Genomic DNA, 26,833 nt, shown 5'->3' with positions numbered 1-26,833 from the left:
GAGTAGATTAACCCTGAAAGAGGAGGGAATACCAGTGCTTAGATTTCCACCACACCGAAGTAAAGACCTGTGGCTGTAAATTCAGGGGAAGACTGTGTTGACCTTAGTACAGGAGAGCTGTTTACTGGCAATGCCCAGCTAGGAGCCAGGTGTCCTTCCAGGAGTCCTCCCATCATGGCTGCGTGTGGGGGCAGAGGCTCAGGGAACACCTCTCTGATCACTGCAGTGGAGAACAGATCTGTGACAGAGCAAAGGTGGACCTTAGACCCACTGGGTGACCCCATCTCTTCAGAGTGTGAACGCCTTGCACTTTACTGTATCACATTTAGCCCAAACCATCTGAGATCTGGTAGCACTAATCACTGTGCCATTCTATTCAGTTATCTCTTCCTCATACCCTCTTACCATCCCCACCTTGAGGAGAGACAACAGATACAGTTCTGGGTACTCAGAAAGTTGACTTAATTTGATAATAATTTACTTTTTTAAAACTAGATGACTTGGCCATGAGGACCCCTAACTAACATCTCATGTCCTCAGTATTGATCAGTGGTAGTAATCTAATAACAAAAGCACAAATGAGAAACTAAGGTGATTATCTTGTTGTGTCTGGGAAGGAAAGATTTATAGTTTTATCTTGAAATGTGGGTGAAAATAATATTTGGCTAAAATTATCTGGATAAATCAGACCCTTGTTTATTTAGTAAACATTCTTTGAGTCTACACTAGGTACAGATACACAGCTATGTAGTAGCAAAGATTCAGGATGTGCCTTCAAGGAATGTTAGTCCAGTAAGGGAAACGGATTCACTACACAAGAGGCAGAGAGAGGGCTATGAGAGTATAAAGGAGCCATGTCAGGGTGCCTGGGAGTTCAGTTCACAGGGCAGGGGTTTCATAAAACCATTCTGGGAGAACGTATTGGTTTCCAGTCTAGAAACCAATGAGTGTTGGTGACAATTAATATAGCAGTCCATCAAAGGTAACATAGAATTGCTATAGAATCCTGAAAGATAAGTATAAATTTTCCAATATACATGGTGGTAATGAATTGACTACTGCTGTGGATGAAAAACACAAATAGGTCAATATCCTAACTTTCTCAAGGACTAGCAGTGTACAAACATCACCAATTACTGGCAGTTTCCCGAGATGAGACTGATATACCTGTATATAATTTAAAGGAAAAGACCTCTTTTTGAAAAGTTCAAAAAGTTTAGATTGTATTTGAACTAGAACCAAAATTTCACTTTGTCGGGCTAAATGAAACAATACGAAGTCACAGAGTATATACATAGTAGATTACATTGGGACCGGATCTTAATGTCTCTGGAGCTTTTGTTTGTATGTTATTGCTCTTGGCTGTGGCTATAGGAAGCTTACTAGTTAGTAATGTATCTCAAACAATAACAACATAGTATAGCAACTGTCTACTGACAAGTTGTTTCCATAGATGAAGCGGAATGACATCATCAGGGCACAGACTCTGGAGACTGCCTCAGTTAACATCCCAAATCCCCAGAGTTACCGTATCATTTATCAAGTTTTTTTCTATGTTGTAATTATATAGTTCATATATTCTTACTATGTACAGAAAGAATATGATGAGCTTTATTTTTATAGTTGCTTGCGATTTTTCCATTGAGAAGCATATGGAATGGTGTAAACCAAAAACGCCTCTGAGTTGAACATTACCATCTAAAGGCCACTAACTTAAATAAATCTTACTAAACCCATTCTTAATATTTAAAAAGAAAAACAAACTTTCTCAGAACTAAAACCATGAAAAGAACCTAGTAGCTTACCAGACATTTCCATTGGGATGATAGCAGGAACTTCTGCCAGAGGAATCCAGTACTGCCAGGATAGGAGGGTTAGTGGGCATATCTTCTTGGACTATACAAGTGAAACCATTTACCTTGTTGGGCACTCGAATGATGGCTAGGTTTCCAGATGGATAGCTGAGATCGGATAAGGTCATGTAAATTGTTCTAATGCTCCTTGACTCTTCTGGGAACAAATTTAATTTATGAGAGAGCACTCTGAAATCACAAAGCATTCGGAAAATGGGAGGCACTATATAAATACACAAAAAATGTTATGCTTTATATGTGGATCAGAATGCAGCAATCCTCAACAAAAAACTTGCAAATGAACTGTCCCAATAGAAAAAGGATTATGCACCATGATGAAGTAGGGTTTACCCCAGGTATGCAAGGTTGGTTTAACATCTGAAAATAAATTAATGTAATATACCATATTAATAGAATAAAGAGCAAAAACACACGGTCATCTTAATAGACATAGAAAAAGCATTTGACAAGCTTCAACCCTCTTAATAGTAAGAAGACTCAATGGATTTCAAATATAAATGAATGTCCTCAACCTGATAAAGAGTATCTACAAAAAGTCCACAGCTGGGCTGGGCATGGGTGCTCACATCTGTAATCCCAGCACTCAGGGAGGCCAATGCAGGAGGATTGTTGAAGCCCAGGAGTTCAAGACCAGCCTGAGCAATATAGTAGGACCCTGTTTCTACAAAATGATTTTTTTAATCTTTAGAATTTTAATTTTTTTATTAAAAAAATCCACAATCAAAACCATACTTAATGATGAAAGAATCAGTGCTTCCTTCTTAAGATCAGAAACTAAACAAAAATATCTACTCTTACTACATTCACTATTCAACATTGCACTATTAATAGATGTTCTAGCCACGGAAGTTTAGGGAAAAAAGGGAAATGAAAAGCATCCGATTGAAAAGGGAAGTAAAACTGTATCTATTACCAAATGACATGTTCTTGTATATAGAAAATCGTAAGGAATTCCTAATGTATTAAAACCAATAAATGAGTTCAGCCGGGTTGTAAGCTACAAGATCAATATGCAAAAATAAATTGTATTTCTATAGACTAGCAGTGGACATTCTAAAAATGAGATTAAGAAAGCAATTCTATTTTCAGTAGCATCAAAAATAATAAATATACTGAGGATAATTCACTAACAGTTAATACTCATTTCCATAGCCAGGCTGATTAGAAGTCCAGAAATAAACACAAGATTGATTCTAAATCATTTTGCAAATCAGCCACAGCCTTCAAGAGAAGAAGAATAAAATAAAGTCAGGGCATGAAATGATTAATAATAAAAGTTGGAAAACCATATATTTTTATATGGTTTTTATACAGCCACAGCCTGTAGTCCCAGCTGCTTGGGAGACACTTGGGAGGATCACTTGAGCCCAGGAGTTTGAGGCCAGCCTAGGCGACATAGCAGGACTCTGTCTCTAAAAACTTAAAAAAATGTTTTAGGTCAGGTAAATAATTTAAAATTTATTGATGTAATTAAAACAAAACCTACACACTCTCATAGGCCTAGGGAGCTAAAACTTTATTATGCTTCCTATGCTTCAAAAGTCATTTTTCTGGTATATTATTGGGGTTTGAGTAAACACTTAGGAAATGATGTCTAAAAATGACTTTCTTCTACAAGGGAAGGCTCTCAGTTCATGAAAAGGCTTCCTCATTTTTTGGTTTCTTGTTTTTACTTTCAACAGATATTATGAAGATCTGAAAAGCTCAAAAAGTTTAAATATTAAATGAATGACATAGCTATCAGTCAGAAAGTCCAAGTGATCCATAACTTAGTGTTCCATGAAATGGATATTGAATTTTGGTATTAAAAATTGTCTACCACTCATGGGTGTGAAAACTGGTATACATTTTCTGGGATGGAAGGATGGCAACATCTATCAAAACTTTAAAAGGTACAAATTATTCATCCGGAATTTCTACCCCTATATGTTTAATTAATTAATTTTTTGAGACAGGATCTTGCTGTGTTGCCCAGGCTGGAGTGCAGTGGCACGATCACAGCTCACTGCACTCACTGCAGCCTCAACCTCTCTGGCTCAGGCAATCCTTCTACTTCAGCCTTCCAGGTAGTTGAAACTACAGGTGTGCACCACCATGCCTGGCTCATTTTTTGTATTTTTTGTAGACACAGGCTTTCACTCTGTTGCCCAGGCTGGCCTCAAACTCCTGAGCTCAAGCAGTCTGCCCACTGTGGCCTCTCAAAGTGCTGGGATTATAGGCATGAGTCACCATGCCCAGCCTCAACCCCTGGGCATTTAATTCAAGGAAATAAGTGGCAGCTATGCCACAAAGTATGCCCAAAGCTGTTTATTTAGCTGCTGTGTATAATAGCAAAAATTATGAAATCACCTAATAGGTTAAATGAATTGTAGTACATCTATATAATGAAGTACTATGTGGTTATAAAATGGTGTTGCTAAGTTTCAGTTAAGGTATAAACTGGTTATAAAATGGTGTTCAATTCAGGTATAAAATGGTGTTTCTAAGTTTCAATTCAGGTATAAAATTGGATTTTTTGGGGGGAAAATTATGTATGTTTATTGCATATTATATATTCATAATGTTAGTGTATAATATCATGTAAAGGAATCAGAAAATATGAATAAACAGTTAAAGAATCAGTTTATATGTATGTATATATATGCAAATATATAGTATCCCAGCACTTTGGGAGGGATAATCCCAGCACTTTGGGAGGCTGAGGCAGGCAGATTACCTGAAGTCAAGAGTTCAAGACCAGTCTGGGCAATGTAGCGAAACCCTGTCTCTACTAAAAACACAAAAATCAGCTGGGTTTGGCGGTGTGTGCCTGTAATCCCAGCTACTTTGGAGGCTGAGGCAGGAAAATTGCTTGAACCTGGGAAGTGGAAGTTGCAGTGAGCCAAGATCCCACCATTGCACTACAGCCAGGGTAAGACTCTGTCTCAAAAAACAAACAAACGAAACCATATGTTTTTATTTATTTATTTTTCTTTCTTTTTTTTTTTTCTGCTCCTTGGGAAGCAGGGCTACTTCATAGGAAGTGTGTTCAGAATAGCAAAAAAATCATGTTTTTAAATGCTGGCCAGATATTCAGTGGCTCACACCTGTAATCCCAGCCATTCGGGAGGCTGAGGAGGGAGGATTGCTTGCACCCAGGAGTTCAAGACCAGCCTGGGCAACATAGAGAGACTGTATCTCTACCAAAAATTTAAAAAATTAGCCAGATGTAGTGGTGCATGCCTGTGGTCCCATCTACTTAGGATGCTGAGGTGGGAGGACTGCTTGAGCCCCTGGGATTGAGATTGCAGTGGGTCATAATCATGCTACTATACTCTAACCTGGGCCTCACAGTGAGACCCTGTCTTAAAAAAACAATAGTAATAAAATGCTAACAACTTTTCTCTGGGTGGTAGAATTTGAGGGTAGTAGTTGCCTGCCTGCTTGCTTCCTTCCTTTCTTTTTTCTTTCCCTCTCCTTCCTTCCCTCCCTCCCTTCTTCCTTCCTTCCTTCCTTTTTTCTTTCCCTTTCCTTCCTCCCTCCCTCCCTCCCTCCTTCCTTCCTTCCTTCCTTTTTTCTTTCCCTTTCCTTCCCTCCCTCCCTCCCTCCCTCCCTCCCTCCCTCCCTCCCTCCCTCCCTCCCTCCCTCCCTCCCTCCCTCCTTCCTTCCTTCCTTCCTTCCTTCCTTCCTTCCTTCCTTCCTTCCTTCCTTCCTTCCTTCCTTCTTCTTTCTTGGTCTTGCTTTGTCATTTAGCCTGGAGTGCAGTGGCATGATCATGACTCCCTGCAGCCTTGAACTCCTGGGCTCAAGCAATCTTTTCACCTCATCATCCTAAGTAGCTGGGACTGCAGGTATGCACCACCACACCTGGCTAATTTTTTTTTTTTGTAGAGATGGGAACTCACTATGTTGCCCAGGCTGAGCTTAAACTCCTGGACTCCAGTAATCCTCCTGCCTCAGCCTCCCAAAGTGCTGGGATTATAAGTATGTGCTACCATGCTCAGCCAATATAGTTTCTTTACAGTTTTCCTTTATCTTTCTATTTATTTGTCTTTTTAATTAAAATTTCTATTTTTCAGTTACACTGGATCTTTATGTTTTTCTGTTTTTGTTGTTTGTTTTTTGAGGCAGGGTCCCACTTTGTTGCCCATGCTGGAGTGCAGTGGCACAATCTCAGCTCACTGCAGCTGCCACCTCCTGAGCACAGGTGATCCCCCTACTTCAAATCTCCCAAGTAGCTAGGTCTACAAGCATGTGCCACCACACCCAACTAATATTTTATGGAGGTGGAGTTTTGCCATATTGCCCAGGCTGGTCTCAACCTCCTGAGCTCAAGTGATCTGCCTGTCTCAGCCTTCCAAAGTGCTGGCATTACAGGTGTGAGCCACTGCGTCCGGTCCTATATTTTCTTTCTTTAACTTCCTGTTTTTTTTTTTAAAGTAATAAAGCCAATAAAAATAGCTTGTTGAAAGAGGATACAATATTTGTGTTGTCCCATCTGGAAATGAAGTCAGAAACTTGCTCCCATGTTTGTAGTGCTTCTCTAAGAGCTCATTCCTCACAACCTATACACGACAGAAAAGAAAAGACACTTGTTTCAGATATAAAGTAGTAAGTACGACAACAACGCACATCAGCTGGTTACTAGACAGTGATGCAAATCATTTCTTAATTTAAATTTTGGCCATGCTCAACAACAGGAGACAGTCCTTACCAATTATGTATAGATTGTCCCTAACCCTTGTAAGTATAACTTGATAAAAATCCTTCTGGTAAAAAAAAAAATCCTTCTGGTAGAAATCTGACATTACATGTCTATTTGAATTTTTTTTTTTTAACTTTATACACGGTTACTATAAGAACAAAACAAAAGCAGATAAAACCCAGCCCCAGCACAAAGTGCAGTGCCATTGCTGTCATAAATCAGATATTCACACGTGCATGAGTCTGTTTCTGGACTCTATTATGTATATGGATTTTCTTGTTTGTCCTGCCACAATACTATACTCTTTTAATTACTATATTTTGTAATAGGTCTTAATATCTGGTAGAACACATTCTCCTCTCCTCGGCCTCTTCTTCTTCAAGAGTGCTTTGGTTACTCTAGGTTCTCTATATTTCCACATACATTTGAGAATCAACTTGTCGAGACTTCCCTTCCCCCAATACACACACATGTGCAATCTTGTTAGAATCTGAGATTGTATTGGAGCTATAGATCACTCTGGAAAGAGTAATCTGATCAAAGAGTGTCATCATTAAAATATTTCCTCTGCCTATCCATGAACATTAGGGCAATTTGTTAAATGGATTGCACCCCCATCCTTGTTTTTTTGTTTTGTTTTTTTTTTTGGTCTAGTAATTCCTGAAAGAGGTAGGGCCAGGCACAGTGGCTCACACCCATAATCCCAGTACTTTGGGAGGTAAGGCAGGTGGATCACCTGAGGTCAGAAGTTCAAGACTAGCCTGGCCAACAAGGTAAAACCCTGTCTTCACTAAACGTACAAAAGTTAGCTGTGCATGGTGGCCAGTGGGATTACATACCTGTAATCCCAGCTACTTGAGAGGCTGAGGCAGGAGAATCACTTGAATCTGGGAAGCAGAGGTTGCAGTGAGCTGAGATCACGCCACTGCACTCCAGCCTGAGCAACAGAGCAAGACTCTGTCTCAAAAAAAAAAAAAAAAAAAAAAAAAAGTAGGCTAAACCATCTCATTATGAATATGGTTTTCTTTATTTCTCCTTTTACTTCTGTGAAATTTTGCTTCATATATTTTTGAGGCTGTGCTAGTAAGGACAACATATTTTATAATGATCTTCCTGGTAGATTGAAATTTTATTAATTATAAAAGAGATCATCTTTATCTTTATCTTATAAAGTGATCCTCTTATCTTTATCTTACATTTTCACTTTTCTTTTTTTTTTATTGTTTTGTTTTGAGACAGAGTCTTGCTCTATTGCCCAGGCTGGTGTGCGGTGGTATGATCTTGGCTCATTGCAACCTCCACCTCCTGGGTTCAACCGATTTTCCTGCCTCAACCTCTCAAGTAGATTGGATTACAGGTGTGTGCCACCATAGCTGGCTAATCTTTGTATTTTTAGTAGAAATGGGGTTTCACTATGTTGGCCATGCTGGTCTCAAACTCCCTACCTCAGGTGATATGGCTGCTTTGGTCTCCCAGAGTGCTGGGATTACAGGTGTGTGCCACTGCATCTGACCTATCTTACAGTTTCTTGAAATACATTTTAACTGGGTAGAGAATTCTAGATTGACCATTGTTTTCTTTCACCACACTTAAGACATTCCATTGCCTTTGAGCCTCTATTGTTGGCCGTTGGGAGGTCATCTGCTAGTCTGTTTACTTTTCAACGTAACCTGAATGCTGAACTTTTATTCCCTCTGCTACTTTTAAGATTTCTTTTCCTTCCTTCCTTCCTTTTTTCTTTCTTTCTTCCTTCCTTCCTTCCTTCCTTCCTTCCTTCCTTCCTTCCTTCCTTTTTTCTTTCTTTCTTTCTTCTTTCTTTCTTTCTTCTTTCTTCTTTCTCTTTTTCTTTCTTTCTTTCTGTCTTTGGTTTTCTCCATTTTTTCTTTCTCATACTGCTTGAAATCACTGGGATTCTTAAACCTGTGGATTGGTCTCTTTTATCAGTTTTGAACAGTTATCATCCATTATCTTTTAAAATATTACCTCTTCCTGATATCTTTTTTTCTTGTCTTCTGGTATTTTGAATAAGTGCACTTTAAACCTTTCATTTTATTTTTGTATTATACACTCTCTCTTGTATTTCTTTTTTTTAATCCCCATAATAAATTTTGATATTTTTTCTTTTCAACCTTTCGTCTTGGACATTAGCTCTTTCTTTAGTTTAACCTGCTTTTAACTCTCATCTTTTAAATTTTTATTTTCAATTGTTTTATTTTTCATTTCAGTTGTTGCATTTTTCATTTCAGTTCATTTTCTTCTTTTTAAATCTGCTACCTGACTTTATAGTTTCCTGTTTCCTTCATATAGCTTCAGCTGATCTTTTATTTTCATTAACACAGTTAGACTTCTTCATTTTCCAAAGTCTTTTCAGGTCTCTTCTTATTGGATATTATTCCTCTGGGTTTTTAGTTGTAGTGTTAAGTTTTCTTGTGTTCTTGTTTGACTTTTACTGTGTGCTATAACTGAACTTGAAAAATAATTTGTAGATGTGATTTGAAGGTTGAATTCGTGACTTCCTCCAAAGACAGTTTGGATTTACTTCTGTCAGGCACCTGGGTTTACTGACACCCTTACTTTCTTTTCTTTCTTTCTTTTTTTTTTTTGTTTGTTTGTTTTGAGATGGGGTCTTGCTTTGTCACCCAGGCTGGAGTACATGATAGCTCACTGCAGCCTCAAACTTTCAGCTCAGGTGATCCTCCTGCCTCAACCTCCCAAATAGGTGGGCTTATAGGCATGTGCCACCATGCTCAGCTAATTCATTAAAAATAATTTTTTTTGCTATCTAAATGTCACATATTGTGCTAACAACTACAACAAATAATAATAATAATAAAATTTTTTTGAGAAAGAGTCCTACTCTGTTACCCTGGCTGGAGTGAATTGGCGTGATCTTGGCTCACTGCAACCTCTGCCTCCCAGGTTCAAGCAATTCTCCTGTCTCAGCCTCCCAAGTAGCTGGGATTACAGGTACATGCTGCCACACCTGGCTAATTTTTTGTATTTTAGTAGAGATGGGGTTTCACTATGTTGCCCAGGCTGGTCTCAAACTCCTGAGCTCCAGCAATCTACCCGCCTCGGCCTCCCAAAGTTTTAGGATTACAGGCGTGAGCCACCACGCCCAGACAAAAATTTTTTTTTAGAGATGGGGTTTGCTATGCTGCCCAGGCTGGTTTCAAACTTCTGGCCTCAAGTTATCTTCCACCTTAGCCTCCTGAATAGCTGGGATTACAGGTGCAAGCCAGTTTTCCTGGTTTACCCCTTAAATTCTGTACTTCCCAAAAGAAACAAACCAGGTCTCAGTAATTTAATGTTGGGAAATCTATTCTGAGGAACGATACTATAGAAATGTACTTACATACAAGGATATTTAAAGAAATGCTATTTAGTATAGCAAAAAAATTGTTAAGAATCAGTATGTCCAGGAACAGAAGAATGGGTTAAACTACATGAAAAATTACATAGCTATTAAAATAATGTAAACTATATAATATCATGCATTTTAAAAAAATTGAGACAGGGTCTTGCTCTGTCACCCAGGCTGGAGTGCAGTGGTGCAATCTCAGTTCACTGCAACCTCTGCCCCCAAGCTCAAGGGATCCTTCCGCCTCAGCCCCCTAAGTAGCTGAAACTGCAGGTGTGTGCAAACATGCACAACTAATTTTTCTATATTTTGTAGAGATGGGGTTCTGTCTTGTTGTTCAGGCTGGTCTTGAACTTCTGGACTCTAGCAATCCACCCACTTTGGCCTCCCAAAGTGCTGGGATGTGAGCCACTGTACCTAGTCTTGGAAAATTTGTTTTTATAATCAAGCTAAAAAAGAGGTTAAAATTATATATATGATAGAATTATAAATATGTTAACAAAAACGTATGCAAGGGAAACGATCTAGAACAGTGCTAATATAACTTGATTACGAGAAAAGTGTTCTCCATCTTCACTGTGGTGCAGTAGCCACTAATTACATGTTAGCTATCTAAGACTTGTGGAATAGCTAGTGTGATTGAGGAATTACATTTTTGATTTAATTTAAATCTAAACAGCTCAATGTAGTATTGCTACCATAGTGGGCAGTGTAACTCTAGAAAGTACTGAAATATTAACGTTCTGGAAGAAGTGATTGGGAACTTTTGGTAATTTTCTTCCCTTCTTTTTAATTTTCTATGAGTTCCAAATGTTCTTTAATATGCAACACTTACATTTTAAAGTAAGAAAGCCCTTAATACAAACATAAGACATTGTTATAAAGTCTAGTATAAGTTAAAAGGCCAAGCCTGTGCTAATTCTTTTTAACAACTAGTTAAATGCGTCATGTAGCCAAGCTTCATGAAAGATTTTATAATTTTAGGTAAAACTTATTTTTTTTAATAGCAAGTAAAAAAATTACAAGTTCATTACCTTTCCACATGCCATCCGGGAATCACAACAAATGATGGACATGTTACTGTTTTTTAGTTGAAAATCAAATATTATATCATCTATTGTCGGTTTTTCTGGAATATCCACAGAAAGTTGATAAGAAATTGTTTTTAAGCGCTTTAAATCTAATGGGAAAAGAATCACATAGAAACACATATATGTTTAAAATTTTCTAAAGCCTCTTTTCTAAAATGAAATTTCAAATCCCAATATGAATGCACTGATTCATAAGACATTTTTATATCTGAATTTTTCATCATCTTTAAAAATGCTATTATCCCCATTTTACATATGAAGAGGAGGAAAGAAAGAAAAATGTCAGCCTTCGTTAAATCAGTTAGGGGCTTCTTTTGTCAAAAAATGAGAACATTCCTTTGTTAAAAGAAGAAAAATGAGGCCAGGCTCAGTGGCACACACCTGTAATCCCAGCACTTTGGGAAGCCAAGGCAGGCAGATTACTTGAGGTCAGGCATTTGAGACCAGCCTGGCCAACATGGTGAAACCCCATCTTTACCAAAAATACAAACATTAGCTGGTCATGGTGGTGTGTGCCTGTAATCCCAGCTGCTCAGGAGACTGAGGCAGGAGAATCGCTTGAACCCAGGAGACAGAAGTTGCAGTGAGCCAAGATCCCACCACTACACTTCAGCCTGGGTGACAGAGTGAGACTCTGTCTCAAAAAAAAAAAAGACAATTTTCGTTAAGTGGAACTTTCTGGCTTTTAGTTCCTGTAGAACTGACACTCTAAAGAGTTGGATATCAAGAAACTTTATATTAGGGATCTAGTTACAAAAATAAATAAAAATATATCTTCTCTAAGCATTTTTGTTTTTCTTTTTTCTTTTTTTTTGGCAGTTCAGCTTTTATTTTTATTTTATTTCAGTAGGATTTTGGGGAACAGGTGGTGTTTGGTTAGGTGAATAAGTTCTTTAGTGGTGATTTCTGAGATTTAGGCACAATTATCACCTGAGCAGTGATGTGTAGTCTTTTATCCCTCACCACCCTCCCACCCTTTACCCACAAATCCCCAAAGTCCACTGTATCATTCTTATGCCTTTGCGTCCTCATAGCTTAGCTCCCATCTAAGTATCTTTTCAGTAGCTCTGGGTGGTAGAGGAGGAGCCTGATGCCTAGGAAGATTAAATCATTTACCCTGTATCAGACAGCCTGTGAGGAGAAAAGCACGGATATAAATCCAGGACTTCCGATTCTAAACTCACAGTTTCTTCAACGGTACCAGTACTACAGTGATACTGGCCAGCCAGCTTACACAACTAATAGATGAACAAAATAAGCAGACTCATTTTTGACAGATTTTCCATATCCAAGCTTGAAAACAAAATGGAAAGTATGCTTAATAAAATATGAGACTTGAAAGCTTTTTGCGATTATCTGTAAAGTGCTCTATAGGTGTTGCTAATTTATTTCAATGAATAATAACAATGAGATGAAGACTGAAAACTCCAAAGGCCAGAAGGCTGGAAACGCTAGGTTTTCTGAGCCATTTTGACCGATGCAGCCTATACTATACTTGGAACTAAAAACTTCAATACTACTAATTATTATTATTATTTTTAATAGAGATGGGATCTCACTATGTTACCCAGACTGTTTTCAAACTTTTGGACTTAAGTGATCCTCCCACCTTGGTTTCCCAAAGTGTTGGGATTACAGGTGTGAACCACTACACCCAGCCAATACTATTTTTTAAATACACCCATTTCATCTTTGGTTAAACATCTGAGCTTTCTGATGTTGCACAGCTGGTCTATAAGATCAGCATTGAGGAACTCACCTTCTCCAGAGAAATGAGTCTGTTCCCTTGATATTATTGCAAAACGTCTGGCCATTCGTTGCTCCTGTTTCCTATAAAATAAAAAAATATTAGGCATAAATCTGAAATGTGGTTGAAGCTTAAAACAGTCTACTACAAAATTCAGCTGCGTAAATGCCATCCCTTGTCAATTTGATCTGTTATTGCTTGTGAATCTAGGGAATACATCTTTAAAATTACATATCTTGAAAAATTGAGGTTCATTTGCAAAATGTGCTCTGATTAAGCTGGCCTGTCTGAGTTTCAGTATCAAAGGCTCAGTGTTACCTTTGCATGGCTTTTTCTTTTGCCTTGAATCTGTCCACCTCACTGCCATGGGCTGCATGAGGGTTAATAGCGATCAATTCAGCCTTAGGGGGTTTAATTTTTCTTTGCTCCTCATAGATATAGTCAATCAGATTTTGGAAAGCAATACAACAGGAGGCCTGGAAAACATAGAAGTTACTTTCATCTCATCAGTCCTAGAAGAAGACAATTAGAGGGGATACAAATGACTAAGACTTGGACAACAATCTATCATAACTTTTTATTCTAGTAATAGCTTTATTACGACATAATTCACATACCATACGATTCACCCATTAAAAAGTACAATTCATTAGCTGTAATGTATTCACAGAGTTGTACAATTATCACTACAATCAATTTTAGAATCCGAAACCCATTCTCACTAACAGTCACTTCCTTTCCTTTCTTCTTCACAGCCCCTGGCAACCACTAATTTACATTCTGTCTCTCTAAATGTGACTGTTCTGTACACTTTATGAAATGGAACCATGCAACAGGCTAGGTGAAAGACTGGCTTCTTTCACTTAGCATACTGTTTTCAGGGTTTATCCATATGGTAACATGTTTCAGTACTTCATATTTCTTTCTATGGCCGAATAATATTTAATGGTATGGATATACCACATTTCATTCAGCATTCATCCACTGATGGACAGTCAGGTTGTTTCTATATTTTGGCTATTAAGAATCATGCAGCTGTGAACATTTTTGTACAAGTTTTTGTGTGGACATATGTTGCCAGTTTTCTTGGGTATAAACCTAGGAATAGAATTGCTGGGTCATATGGTTACTGCATGTTGAAACGTTCGAGGAACTACTAGACTGTTTTCCAAAGTGATGCACCAGTTTGTATTCCCCCTCAGCAGTACATATGGGTTCTAATTTCTCTACATCTTTATCAACACTTGTTATTATCTGTCTTTTAAATTATACCCATCCCAGAGGGTGTGAAGTGGTATCTCATTGTGCTTGCGATTTGCATTTCCCTGACAGCTCACACATAACTTTTTTGGGAGACAGAGTCTCACTCTGTCGCCCAGGCTGAAGTGCAGTGGCACAATCTCAGCCTCACTGCAACCTCTGCCTCCTGGGTTCAAGCAGTTCTCCTGCCTCAGCCTCCCTAGTAGCTGGGATTACAGGCGCATGCCACCACAGCTGGCTAATTTTTGTAGTTTAGTAGAGATAGAGTTTGACCATGTTGCCCAGGCTGGTCTCCAACTCCTGGGCTCAGGCAGTTCGCCCACCACGGCTTCTCAAAGTGCTAGGATTACAGGTGTGAGCCAGCGCGCCCAGCCTAACTTTTAAAAATGACAATGTGGGGAAAGATGCAAGAGAAAATCCTACATATGTTTAAGGATAACACTATTTTCACAGGAAACCTGCCTTAGAACTTACATGCCCTTTTGCTTCAGAGCAAATACCCTCATTAGAAAAAAATGCTCTTAGATCGCTTCCACAAAATTCACATTCAGGTGATGTCTCCTCCTCTTCATCCTTCAGAGAGAGAGGAAAAAATTAAAGAAGTCTCCACAAAGACTCGGAGCAGCAAGAGCATGGCCCTGCACATAGTTGGTGAATGGAACAGCAGCGGTGATGAGATGTGCCACTATGTGGTATCACTTCCATTTAAGGGCTGGTGAGGCTTGAGAGCCTGAGGTGGTGTTTTTCAGTTCTCTGTCTGTTGGAATTCCTCAGAGCAGAGCTGAACACATTAGGAAGTATGTGGTCCTCAGAATGCCTCCCTTGTATAAGAAGAAAGTTGAAGAAATGAATTCACTGTGGATACCAGAGTCCCTTGTTGGGGAGGGAAATGTGTTAGTGTGTACCCAGATGCAAGAGACAAGGATAACATACTGGATTTTATACAAATGGTCTAAGGTATTTGAACATCGGTCACTCTTTCAAGAAGTGCCGGGTAAGAAAAAGCCTTGACGTTACTGTGTAGGCTACCATGCACAATGACCAACTTTCTAAAATAAATGAGAGTCCTTTCTCCAGGGGAGCCTAGGTTGGAGTTCTGAATTTTGTCTGTATTGTGAAGGTAATTCAGGACAGGGAGGAGGAGGGGAGGCAAAAAATGGGAGAAATTGGGAGTAGGGGCTCAGCTGACTCAATGTGGAGCTGATACACCGCAGCCATGTCAATGGCCTGAGGCCATGTCTGTGACTGCACAGGCTCCTGAGCAGGTGAGCAGCCAAGCCTTAGGACAGGCCTCCAGAAGAGACCCAGATCACGACTTGCAGATCCTTAACACCACCACGGCATCTGTATTTGCCATGGAAGCCATTCTCCGAGACTGGCAAAAATGCCCAAGATAGGGCTAAAGTGTGACTAAGGTGGCCAGTGCAGCCAGAGATTCACTACCCCAGAGTAATGTCCATCATATTCAGGCCACTGAACCTGTCCAATGCTAAGTACTGCACATTGCGAAAAGCAGAATGCTTGGAGAGGGAAGTCTTGCATTAGGGAAATGATGGAGGAAAATCTAGGCTAGCTATCAAATGACGGAGTACGGCAGAAAGAGAGCTGGGCAATGCCAAGCCATTCACAACCTGCTTCATACAAGGGACTTGGTAGTGAACTCCTCAGCCCGTCGTCCTTTCACCCTCAGCTTGGGGTGAAGCACGGTGGAGATGCTTCAAAAGACCATGAGAAAGGCTGGGTGCAGTGGCTCACACCTGTAATCCTAGCATTTTGGGAGGCTGATACAGGCGGATCACCTGAGGTCAAGAATTTGAGACCAGTCTGACCAAAATGGTGAACGCTGTCTTTGCTAAAAATTCAAAAATTAGCCAGGCATGGTGGTACATGCTTGTAGTCCCAGCTACTAGGGAGGCTGAGATGGGAAGATCAGGAGTTGGAGGTTGCAGTGAGCTGAGATTGTGCCACTGCATTCTAGCACTCCAGCCTGGGTAACAGAGTGAGACTCCATCTCAAAAAAACAGACCATGAGGGGAGTAGGGATCTGCACCTGAAGGGGGCGTGGCTAGAGAGAAGAGCTGGGCAAGCCAGCTGCTGCTTCCCCTACTAGATTGGCATCAACACGAGACCTGAAAGACCTGCTGGGGAGCAGGAGGAGCCACCCTCATCCAAGTGCCAGTTCAGGGACATCTTTTGGGAGGGGCCTCAAGGCCTTCCTCATGGTCAGACCCATCTCTGGGTGTTGAGGGAGGAGAATATAACCTCAGGGACATCCCTAGATACAAGCCTTTGTGGTGCAGAAAAAGGAAGGTGCTACATTTAAATAAAAAATTTCTGGGGTGGGCTGATGGGTCATGCCTGTAATCCCAGCACTTTGAGAGGTCTGAGTAGGAGTATTGCTTGAGCACAGGAGTTCAGCCCACACTGGGCAATATAGTGAGACCACATCTTTTAAATAAATAAATAAATAAAAAGCAAAAAGAATTTCAGCCTGAAGAGTCTGTTGAGTGACCATAAAATTTAGAAACCTGGGTAAAAATAAGAAGCAAATATTTATAGACACTATATTACATGATATACTTAATGTTTCTCCTCATTAGATTGCATAGCTCAAGGTGCTGTACAGAATGGCAATGAACACCACATCAGTGCATCTGTTCAGCATTTCCATAATCTCTATATGGGCATCCATGATGTGTTGCCTTGCATGATTCATGCCCCTCATTGTCAAAGAATAAACCTGCATTTTTACTATGCCCAAGAAGTCATCAAGGGTTTTCAGATCTGGGGAGTAAGCAATTCTTTCCACATGGCCATGAAACCCAGTCCAGGTTTGGAAACAATCATTCCACCAGTCAGTTCCTCACCACTCTGGTTATTTATTGGAGTTACTTGAGGTATCCTTTCTCTTGCCCTTCAAGTACAGGCATTAATCGGTCACTTCACACGATCAAATATGGCAAATATTCACTCTTGTTTCCAGGTCGCCTCCTCCTCCTCCTTCTTCTTCTTCTCCTTCTTCTTCTTCTTTTAATAATAATCCTGGGCAACATAGTGAGACCCATCTCTCCAAAATACTTTAAAAATTAGCTAGGCATAGTGGTGCACACCTGTGGTCCCGGCTACTTGGGAAGCTGAGGTGAGAGGATTGCTTAAGCCCAGGAGGTTGAGACTGTAGTGAACCATAAGCGTGCCACTTACACTCCAATTTTGGTGACACAGCAAGACCTTGTCTCAAAAATTAATAATAATAAAATAATATATTTTTTAAAAGACAAGATCTCTTTCTGTCACCAGGGTGGTCTCAAGTGATCTGTCTCAGCGTCCCAAAGTACAAGGATTACAGGTGTGAGCCACCGTGTCTGGCCTGTTTCCAGGCTTTGTGGCCAATCATAGGGGTTGAATTGTGTCTCCCAAAAAGATATATTGACGTCCTAACTCCTGGTACCTGTGAATGTGACCTTATTGAGAAATACAGTCTGTGCAAATGTAATCAAGTTAAGATGTGGTCATTCGAATGGGCCCAAATTCAATATGACTTGGTGTCTTTAGAAAAGAGGGACATTTGAGGCCAGGTGCAGTGTCTCACGCCTATAATCCCAGCGCTTTGGGAGGCCGTGGTGAGTGGTTAATGAGGTCAAGAGATCCAGACCATCCTGGTCAACATGGTGAAACCCCATCTCTACTAAAAGTACAAAAATTAGCTGGGCATGGTGGTACCCGCCTGTAGTCCCAGCTACTCGGGAGGCTGAGGCAGGAGAATTGCCTGAACCCAGGAGGCGGAGGTTGCAGTGAGCTGAGATCGTGCCATTGCACTCCAGCCTGGGTAACAACAGCGAAACTGTCTCAGAAAAAAAAAAAGAAAAAGAAAAGAGAGACATTTGGGCCCAGACACACAGGGAGAATGCTGTGACAACTGATTCAGAGATTGGAGTGATGCAGCGACAAGCCACGGAATGCCAAGGACTGCTGCCACCACCACAAGCTAGGAAGAGGGAAGGAAGGACTCGCCCCTATAGGTCGGCTCTGCCAAAACACTGATTTCGAACCTCTAGCCTCCAGAACTACAGAAAGTTACAGAAGACAGTAAGTTTCTGTTATCGTAAGCCACCCAGTTTGTGGTACTTGTTATAGCAGCCCTGGGCAGCGAACACCGTCACTCTAAGTATTATTCTAAGTAATTGAGCTCTTTGGCATTTTTTTCCCCTGTAGTGTATGTTCACTGTCTATTGTGCAAGTCATTATGTATTTTTCATGTCATTTTAAAAGAGTAATAAAAAAACATGAATTAAAGTCACCTTGAAGTTCAGGCCTAGATTGGACCCCTCTTCTTTGTATGCCAGAATGGATGGTGGTCCGATGCTGGGTAATGTTCTCAGAGAAGGCTCAAACAGTGTTATGAAGTCCTCCTTAAACTAAATTTAAAAAGAGAAAAGGGTGGTGGGGGGAAATAATTGAAGACTGAATAAACTATTTTTACTATGAGAACAGCGTACTAGTTAGCACGATAAACATTTCTTACCTCCAGCTCATATAAAATATTTAGTTTTGGCTCTTCTGGATCAATTACCCATTTTTCTGAAGAGAAAGAATAGATTTATGAGAAATGTTTAAAGCCTTTGTGCAGTGCATTCCACTTCGGTAATCTGGGATTCACACTCACCATCATCCTCCTAGCCCAGCACACACACACTGTTCAGATGTCCTGAACCCCAACATTTTCACCACCTTCTTACCCATGTTCTTAGGAGAGTCATTTTTCAAAGCGGATGGGCTCTGTGTGAGTTAAGGTGGTTCCCTACTGGTGGTTTACCTTTGCCAGCAAAAGGAGATGATGCCAAACATATATTTACCTCTTAACTTAGATGCCAGAGACTTAGGTTCAGTTTTCTTCCCTGTGAAAACAGTGTACGTTTGTCATCAATCTGACAAAGTAGAAAAGAAGCTGAATATAAAAGAAAGTACATCTCTTGGAAAAATAAGCACCCTTACTATGTTTCTTTTATCTTTTAATCTTTTGCCCCTTTTCCCAAATAACGTTTTGTCAACAATAAGGAAGAACAAAGGAAAGTAAGCATTCTATATATTACAGTTTAAAATGTTTCCCCTTCCTTTCTAGCCCTAGAATAGAGTAGTCCCCCTTGATCTGCAGGGGAAACATTCCAAGACCCTGAGTGGATGCCTGAGAGTTCAGATAGTACCAAACCCTACTGTGCACAAATTTCTTTTTCCTTCACAATTTTACAGATATGATTCATCCTTACCATGTGTCTTAGCAACCTCAGCATACTATTTTTTTCTTTTTTTAATGAAGTCAGTAACTTTTACCTTTTCACTTAAAGGACACACTTTATAAATTCTCTTTGGCTTATCCAAATTGCCAGCATCACTTCTCTTGAGCTTTGGGGCCATTATTAAGAAACTGAGTGGCTCATGCCTGTAATTCCAGCACTTTGGGAGGCCAAGGTGGGTGGATCACTTGGGGTCAGGAGTTCCAGACCAGCCTGGGCAACATGGCGAAACCCTGTGTCTACTAAAAGTACAAAAATTAGCCAGGCGTAATGGGCACCTGTAGAACCAGAGAGGCAGAGGTTGCAGTGAGCCAAGATCATGTCATTGCACTCCTACGTGGGCTACTGAGTGAGAGTCTGTCTCAAAATAAATAAATAAGTAAAATAAAATAAAAAGAAACTAAGAGTTACTTAAACACAGCCCTGTAATACCACTACAGTCAATCTGATCATCAGAAGGCTGCGAAGTGACTCCAACAGACAAAGAGATGATTCCTGTCCCAGGCAGGACAGAGTGGAATGGTGAGAGACTTCATCACTCTACTCAGAATATCATGCATTTTACCACGTATGTGTTGATTATTTCTGAAATTTCCCTTTTCAGACTGCAGGCAGCTGAAACCACAGAAAATGAAATTGTAGATAAGAGGGGACTACTGTGCTACACAGATTAATATTTTCCTCGGTTATAACCATGCCTTGCGTACCCTTTTGTTTTCTGCTTCTTTTAAGTACCATCAGTCTACTTTATGTCTGTTATCCTTGGTGAGATTTTTCAGGTAGGAGGGTGCTGAGGGTTATAGTTCAAGACAGTGAAGTAAACCACCAGGATTACTCTATCTGTAGATTCCAGAGCAGCACTGGAAATGGGGAAGAAGGTAATCCACAAATCAGCAACTTTGAGTAAATGTCTAGAAGAGTTAAAGCAGACAGGATTGTGATGATGAAATCACCAATCAGAGCAACCTATAATGGGACAGAGGCAAAGGGAAGAGGCTATTAAAATGCAAGGGACTCATTTTCTCAACAATGCCAGGACAGCAAGGGCTGCTAGGGCTGCTGTTAGAAACAGAGAGGCTTCAGAAGTTGATCTAGGCTAGGCGTGGTTGCTCATGCTGGTAATTCCAGAACTCTGGGAGGCCAAGGTGGGAGGATTACTTGAGTTCAGGAGTTTGAGACCAGCCTTGGCAAAATACTGAGACTCTGTCTCTGTGAAAAACTTTAAAAAATTTAGCTGGTTGTGGTGGTGCATGCCTGTGGTCCCAGCTACTGGTGGCTGAGGTGGGAGGATCACTTGAGCAGGAGGTCGAGACTGCAGTGAGCTGAGATCACGCCTCTGTACTCAAGCCTGGGTGGCAGAGCAAGACCTTGTCTCAAAAAGTAAGTAAATAAATAATTTAAAAATTTTAAAAGAAGTTGATCTATTTTGGGGAGGTGGGGGGCAATGTGGATCATCTGAAAAAATTTTAAAGATGTTTTAGGTATCCTTATCTAACAGAAATGCCAGCACAGATATTTTAAAAAATTAATGCACAAAGATTTTCATTAATGCATTATTTGTTACAGGGAAGAGCTCAAAAAAAAAAAAAAAAAAAAACAAAAGACAAGAAAACCCTGATATGTCCAGCATTACATAAGTCACAATAACTGTATATGAGGAAATATCATGGAGTAATTTCAAAGAATTAGGTCAGTCATTCCTGGTATGGAAAGACGTCCATGATACACTACTGTCTTAGTTCATTTGGGCTGCTATAACAGAATACCCTAAACTGGGTAGCTTACATGAAAGAAAAATATCTTGTGGCGCCAAAATCACTAAGCTAAGGGGAAAAGTCAAGCTGGAAACCACTTAGGGCAAACCTGCCTCCCATCCTATTCAATGTCACCCTTGTGCTCACTGAGATAAATGCATATCTGATTGCCTCCTTTGGAGAGGCTAAACAGAAACTCAAAAGAATGCAGCCATTTGTCTCTTATCTACCTATGACCTGGAAGCCACCTCCCTGCTTTCAAGTTGTCCTGCCTTTCCAGACAAAACCAATGTTCATCTTACGTATGTTGATTGATGTCTCACGTATCCCTAAAATGTATAAAACCAAACTGTGGTCCTACCACCTTGGGCACATGTCACCAGGAGCTGAGGATGTTTCACAGGTGCGCATCCTCAACCTAGGCTAAAATAAACTTTCTAAATTAACTGAGACCTGTCTCAAATTTTCAGGGTTCACATTTTGGTAACCACAGAGGGATTCTGAGTGGAGGTTCCTCTGACATTTGACAAATCTCCTATCAGTGCTTGGTACTAGCTTGAGCTATCTTTATGGCTCAAACCAATAGGATAATTTGCTGAGGCCTGGAAGCACCCTCTCCAGAGAATCCCTGATCTAAAGTTTATTTTGCTCTACAACTTTTTATTTATTGAAGTTTTACTTGCTTCCAACATAAGGAAGGCATTTTTTTCCCACTTCTATGACAATGGAAGGGAGGTAACTCTTTTACAGAGTTTGAGCTTGCTTCCAACAGGAAAGATGAGATTTTTTTTTTCCCTACTCCTTGGATGATAGACAGCAGTCTTCAGCCTGAGATCCATCCCTAGGTAAGTAACTGAATTGGGTTTTGTCTTGGCTAAGGGTAAAATTAACATCCAGCTGGTCTTACTTCCTCCTTACCACTAGAGTACTCGGTAATCACATAAGCTGTGCGATAATTGTTTTGCTTACTGTTTTTTTTTGTTGTTGTTTGTTTTTGTTTCTTGCTTTTTCCCGTTGGGTTTGAACAATTCTATCTGACTTGGATCAAATCCAAAAGAAAGTTCCAAGTTATGGGGAATGAGGCCTCTGAAGTGGCTAATTTCCCACTGGGGCGGCAGCGAGGGGGAAGGTGGCATGGTTGGGGGAGAAAAATGGCCAGCAAAAGAGGGAAAAAAAAAAGGAAAGATTTTTGATTTTGACTACCTAAGGGGATTTATTTACAGCAAGGCCACCTTTTTGCTCGCCAGGCCAAACTGAAAGCCGTGGTTGTTGCCCCATGCTGCAGTTCCATAGCTAAGGTTCTGCCTTCTTTTTCCACCACAACAGCCTGGGTTTTGGTTCCTAAATCAAGCCCTTTCTGGTTTGATACTTAGTACTTCTGAAATAACAGCAATTTGTCCTAGCTGAAATACAGTGATGAGATTTAAAAAAAATTTTTTTAAAGGAGCTCAATGGTTAAAATCAGCTAACATCCAAAATGTGTGTGTGTGTATGTGTGTTTGTATTTAAAAGGCCTTCAAGTTTTTTTCTTTTCTCTTCTAGAATCTTGTCCCTTTTTTTGAGCAAAAGTTTTTTTTCTTCTCAGTTGACTGAATTCCTTTTTCTTCATTTACTTTTGCTGTCTCTCCTTTCTCTTGCACCCTCTGCTGCATGAGGAAACTAAAATAGTTTATAATAGCCTGGGGTTCCTTAAAGAAAACGGAGAAGGTGCCAGACGCCCTTTGAAGGAGAAACCTGTTTTTCCTTATAGAAAAGGCCCCACTTCTTAATATGTACACACATGAAATGTATATACAATATATATTTGGTAATTTAGTATAGGATAAAGACACCATTTCAAAGCAGAGTGGAAGGGTTGGACTGCTCAAGGAGTAGTTCGGGGACAAAGGTTGGGGGGATAAAAGAATGGCTATTTTCTTAAGCCATTCACAAAAATAAAGTCCATATTGATTAAGGTGCTAAAGGGAAATAGTAAAATTCTAGAAGTTTTAGATGAAAATGTAGGAAAAAATATATATAACCTTGAATTAGGAAAATACTTTTTAAACCACAAAACGTGAGAATCACAAGGAAAAGATTTACTTACATCAAATTTAAAATTATATATAACAAAAAATGACCACAAGCAAATGTAAAAGACAAACTAAGAGGAGCAATCTGTAACATATACAACATTCAAAGAAGTATTACAGATATGTAAAGAGCTGCCAAAAAAATAAACATAAGGAAAAGACAACCCAATGGAAAAATGGGCAAAAGATATGAACACTTTTGCTTAATTCAAAGAAGATATTCAGGTGACCAAAAAATATATATTGGTATCAAGATGCTCAACCTCAGCAATCATCAGAATAATTAAGAAATATAATAATAATCATTTCCACCTACCAGACTGTCAAAAATTTAAAAGAATAACAATATAAAATATGGGAAAGGGTGGGAAAAGGGTAGTCTCAACAACCCTTTTGATGGAAGCATACATGGGGTCAGCTCTTTAGGAAGGTGATGATTAAAATGTGTAACAATTTGCTCAACAATACCACTTTCTTGGCATCTGTCTTAGAGCGATATTTGGGTGTGTAAATAGAGAGGAGGCAGCTTACTGTAACACTGTGGAAGTGAATATCTAGGAGAAACTTTATCCATCAGTTGGGGAATCTTTAAATAAATAATTGTACATCTATACTATGTACTATTACATGACAATTACAAAGAATTTTTACCTGGATTTACTGGTAAAAATTTTCAAGGCATATTAAGTGAAAAAGCAACTAGAATAATATATTCAGCATGCCACCAGTTATGTAAATAACAACAGCAAGCAAAAGGGGCCTCACTACTATACTTTTATATGGATGTAAAAGCTTAGGAAAGGATTTGGAAAGACACACACCAACGTGATGACAGTGGTGACACCTAAAATTGAGGGTAATGGTCAAAAGAAACTATTGTTTGATTTGTATCTTTTGACTTTTTAAAAGTAAGACTGTGTTGATGTTTTGGTTACACCATTGTGCCATTAAAAGCTTAGTAATGGGACTGTGGAGTATGATTCCGTTTCTATTCTACACTTATTTTGCTGTCTTTTGAGCCCACTCCAACCAGGCTTTTATCCCCACAGTTACACGGAAGCTGGTCTTAACCCACATCACCAATGACTTCCACATGCTAGATCTAGTAGTTCTCAGCCCTCATCTTCCTAACCTCTGAGTATCATTTGAACCTGTTGATCATTTCTGCCTCCTTGAAACTTTATTGGTATATAGGACACTTCTTCCTCACTGGATGCTTTTCTTTAATTTCCTCCTTATGCCCCCAACTTAACAATGGAGTGTTCTGGGCTCAATCTCCGGGTTCTTGCCCTCATATTTTCTCAGCAGCCCGCAGTCATTAAAAATAAAAATTGGATTGTATCACTTCTCTGCACAAATTATCCAGCAACTTCCCACCTCGCTCCCAGAGAGAAAGATCTGGTCCTCAGATCTCTCTAACCTCATCCCCTAAGATTCTCTTCCTTGCTTGCTCTACTGCAGCTACACTGGCCTCTTGTTCTAGAAAGAGGCACTTGCTACAGAACACCTTTCCCATGAGACTGTCCTGGCTCATTCTCTCCCCTCCTGTAGGTCTTTGCTCAGATACCTCAGGTTCTCAGGAAAGATTTCTCCGGGCACCCTGTATGAGCTTGCACCCCACCCCCAACCCTCGACACTTTCCAGCCCCTTCCCTGCTTTACTTTTCTCCTTGGCACTTACCTCATCTAATGTTTTATATATTTACTGATTTATTCTGTATATCATTGCTCTTACCATCACCTCCACTTCCCACACTTTAATAGCACTGAGATGGGGGATTTGTTTGGTTTTTTCACTGCTGATTCCCTATTTCAGGCTAGGCCTATGATAGGTGCTTGGCAAACGGTAGGTGCTCAGTAAGCATCTGATGAATGAATGACATAACATAAAATGTGAAGATAAAGCTGAAAGGAAATACACTAGCAAAGTTAAAATTTTAATTATTACATTATCTACTTGTCAGCGGTTTGACATTTAAAAAGTGTGCATATGTTACTTTTATAATAAAAAATAAAGATATGTATCAAAAATACAATGGCAGATTATTTCTTGATGTGAACATAATTGCTACCGTTTATTGAATGCTGAAAATATTTAATCATTTTGATCTTCATAGAATCCTGTCACAATATGACTATTACCAAGAGATGAATAAAATAAGGCTCAGAGAGGGTAAGCAACTTGCCCAACATCACAAGGATAGTATGTGTTGAGGCCAGGATTCAAATCTGGCTCTACCGGCCTTCTATACCTGTGCTATTTCCAATAGGCAATCCTTCCTCCCAGCAAAAGCTAAGAAGTCAAACTACTCACTTGACTGCTCTTTATCAGACAAATCTCGAAGCCAACTTTCTTCTGTTTGTACTGATATTGGAATTCCTGAAGACAAATTGTGATTCATATTTCTGAAATTTAGACCAAAATGTTAGGTTTGAGTAGACCTATATAGTTGTCAGCAGGTCTTCTAAATATAGAACATTTTAAAATCAAATAATTAAGGCACATAGAAAATACTGATTCTATTTTCTTTGAAATATTTTCTTCCATTATTTTCAGTAAACTTAAACACAGTGCGTTTGCATCAGATCTTTTTTGTGGGGGATGAGGTGGGAGGATAGCTTGAGCGCAGGAGTTCGAGACTGGCCTGGGCAGTATGGTGAGACACTGTCACTACAAAAAATTTAAAAAATTAGCCAGGTGTTGTGTTCTGTGCCTGTAGCCCCAGCTATTTGGGAGGCTGAGGCAGGAGGATGGCTTGAGCCCAGGAGGTAGAGGCTGCAGTGAGCCATGATCGTGCCATTGCACTCCAGCTTGGGAGACAGAGCAAGGCTTTCCCTCAAAAACAAACAAACAAATAACCACAACCATACACTGAAGCGTCCTTGTCCTAACTCTAGTAATATTAGAATTACCCAGCTTGACTCCTTCCTGCCCAGACACTCCACAGGAAGTGATGCTGTTATGCTCCACCTACCTGCACAAAAGACATAATGGACTCTCCCGTGCAAGGTCCTTCAGAAAACAGAACTACTAAGCTAGGGAAGGATTCCATTCTAGCTACTTACCAGCCATTCATTTATAAATATAAATGAGCAACGAAGGATTACCAGTCACTTAAGAAAAATCAATAACACTGAAGAAAAAAAGCAAGAGAAATAAACAGAACTCACTTTGAAAAAATAATACAAAGAACAAAGGAGAACTTTAATATATTAAAACAGTACCCTCAAAGAGATAAAAACAAAACAAAATACAAAAAAGAACTAAATTATTTTGAACAGCAACAATCAGAGAACAAGCACTGGTTCTTGAAAATTATAAGTATGAATCCCCCAATAAAAAAATTCCGTACAAGGGCTGAATAGTAGCATGCAAAAAACATCAAAAATCTGGAAGATACTGAAAATACAAAGGAAACGTTATTAAAGATGGAGGATCTACCTAAGAGGTTCAACAGCATCTAGGAGGAGCTCTGAAGAAAGGAAGAAAAGGCGAGAAAGTAATCACATATCAGAATGGTCTGAGGGTAAGACTGGTGAAGCAGTATTGGCTACTAGGAGGCAATGAAGCAATGTCTTCAGAGCTCTAAGGGAAAATGGTTTCAAATCGCTTCTTTCATTCCAGGTTTTATTATTAACAAAGTATGAGGACAAAATGAAGAAATTTCGAGATAGGCAAGAACTCAGAATTTGACTATTC

At 39.6% G+C, this 26,833-nt stretch overlaps 1 protein-coding gene across 3 annotated transcripts in view; it reads right to left on the bottom strand.

Moving 5' to 3' along the window:
* ERICH6 (glutamate rich 6) overlaps positions 1–26,833 on the bottom strand; it is a 35,574-nt gene that overhangs the window by 5,574 nt on the left and 3,167 nt on the right. For 2 of the 3 annotated variants that reach the window (XM_035278282.3, XM_035278284.3), the window contains exons 3-12: positions 25,448–25,539; positions 18,871–18,912; positions 18,540–18,595; positions 18,316–18,432; positions 14,492–14,590; positions 13,076–13,233; positions 12,770–12,840; positions 10,954–11,099; positions 6,333–6,418; positions 1,806–1,961 (exon numbers count right to left, since the gene is read on the bottom strand). In XM_035278282.3, the coding sequence (XP_035134173.3) occupies positions 1,806–1,961; positions 6,333–6,418; positions 10,954–11,099; positions 12,770–12,840; positions 13,076–13,233; positions 14,492–14,590; positions 18,316–18,432; positions 18,540–18,595; positions 18,871–18,912; positions 25,448–25,539 (1,023 nt within the window). The remainder of the gene's footprint in view (positions 1–1,805; positions 1,962–6,332; positions 6,419–10,953; positions 11,100–12,769; positions 12,841–13,075; positions 13,234–14,491; positions 14,591–18,315; positions 18,433–18,539; positions 18,596–18,870; positions 18,913–25,447; positions 25,540–26,833) is intronic. The other variant, XM_035278283.3, reaches the window with a different exon arrangement.

Source organism: Callithrix jacchus, chromosome 17 (genome assembly GCF_049354715.1).
Source record: "Callithrix jacchus isolate 240 chromosome 17, calJac240_pri, whole genome shotgun sequence".
Taxonomy (NCBI): domain Eukaryota; kingdom Metazoa; phylum Chordata; class Mammalia; order Primates; family Cebidae; genus Callithrix; species Callithrix jacchus.
The sequence above is the reverse complement of the archived record's forward strand: the minus strand, read 5'-3'. Positions and strand labels throughout refer to the sequence as shown.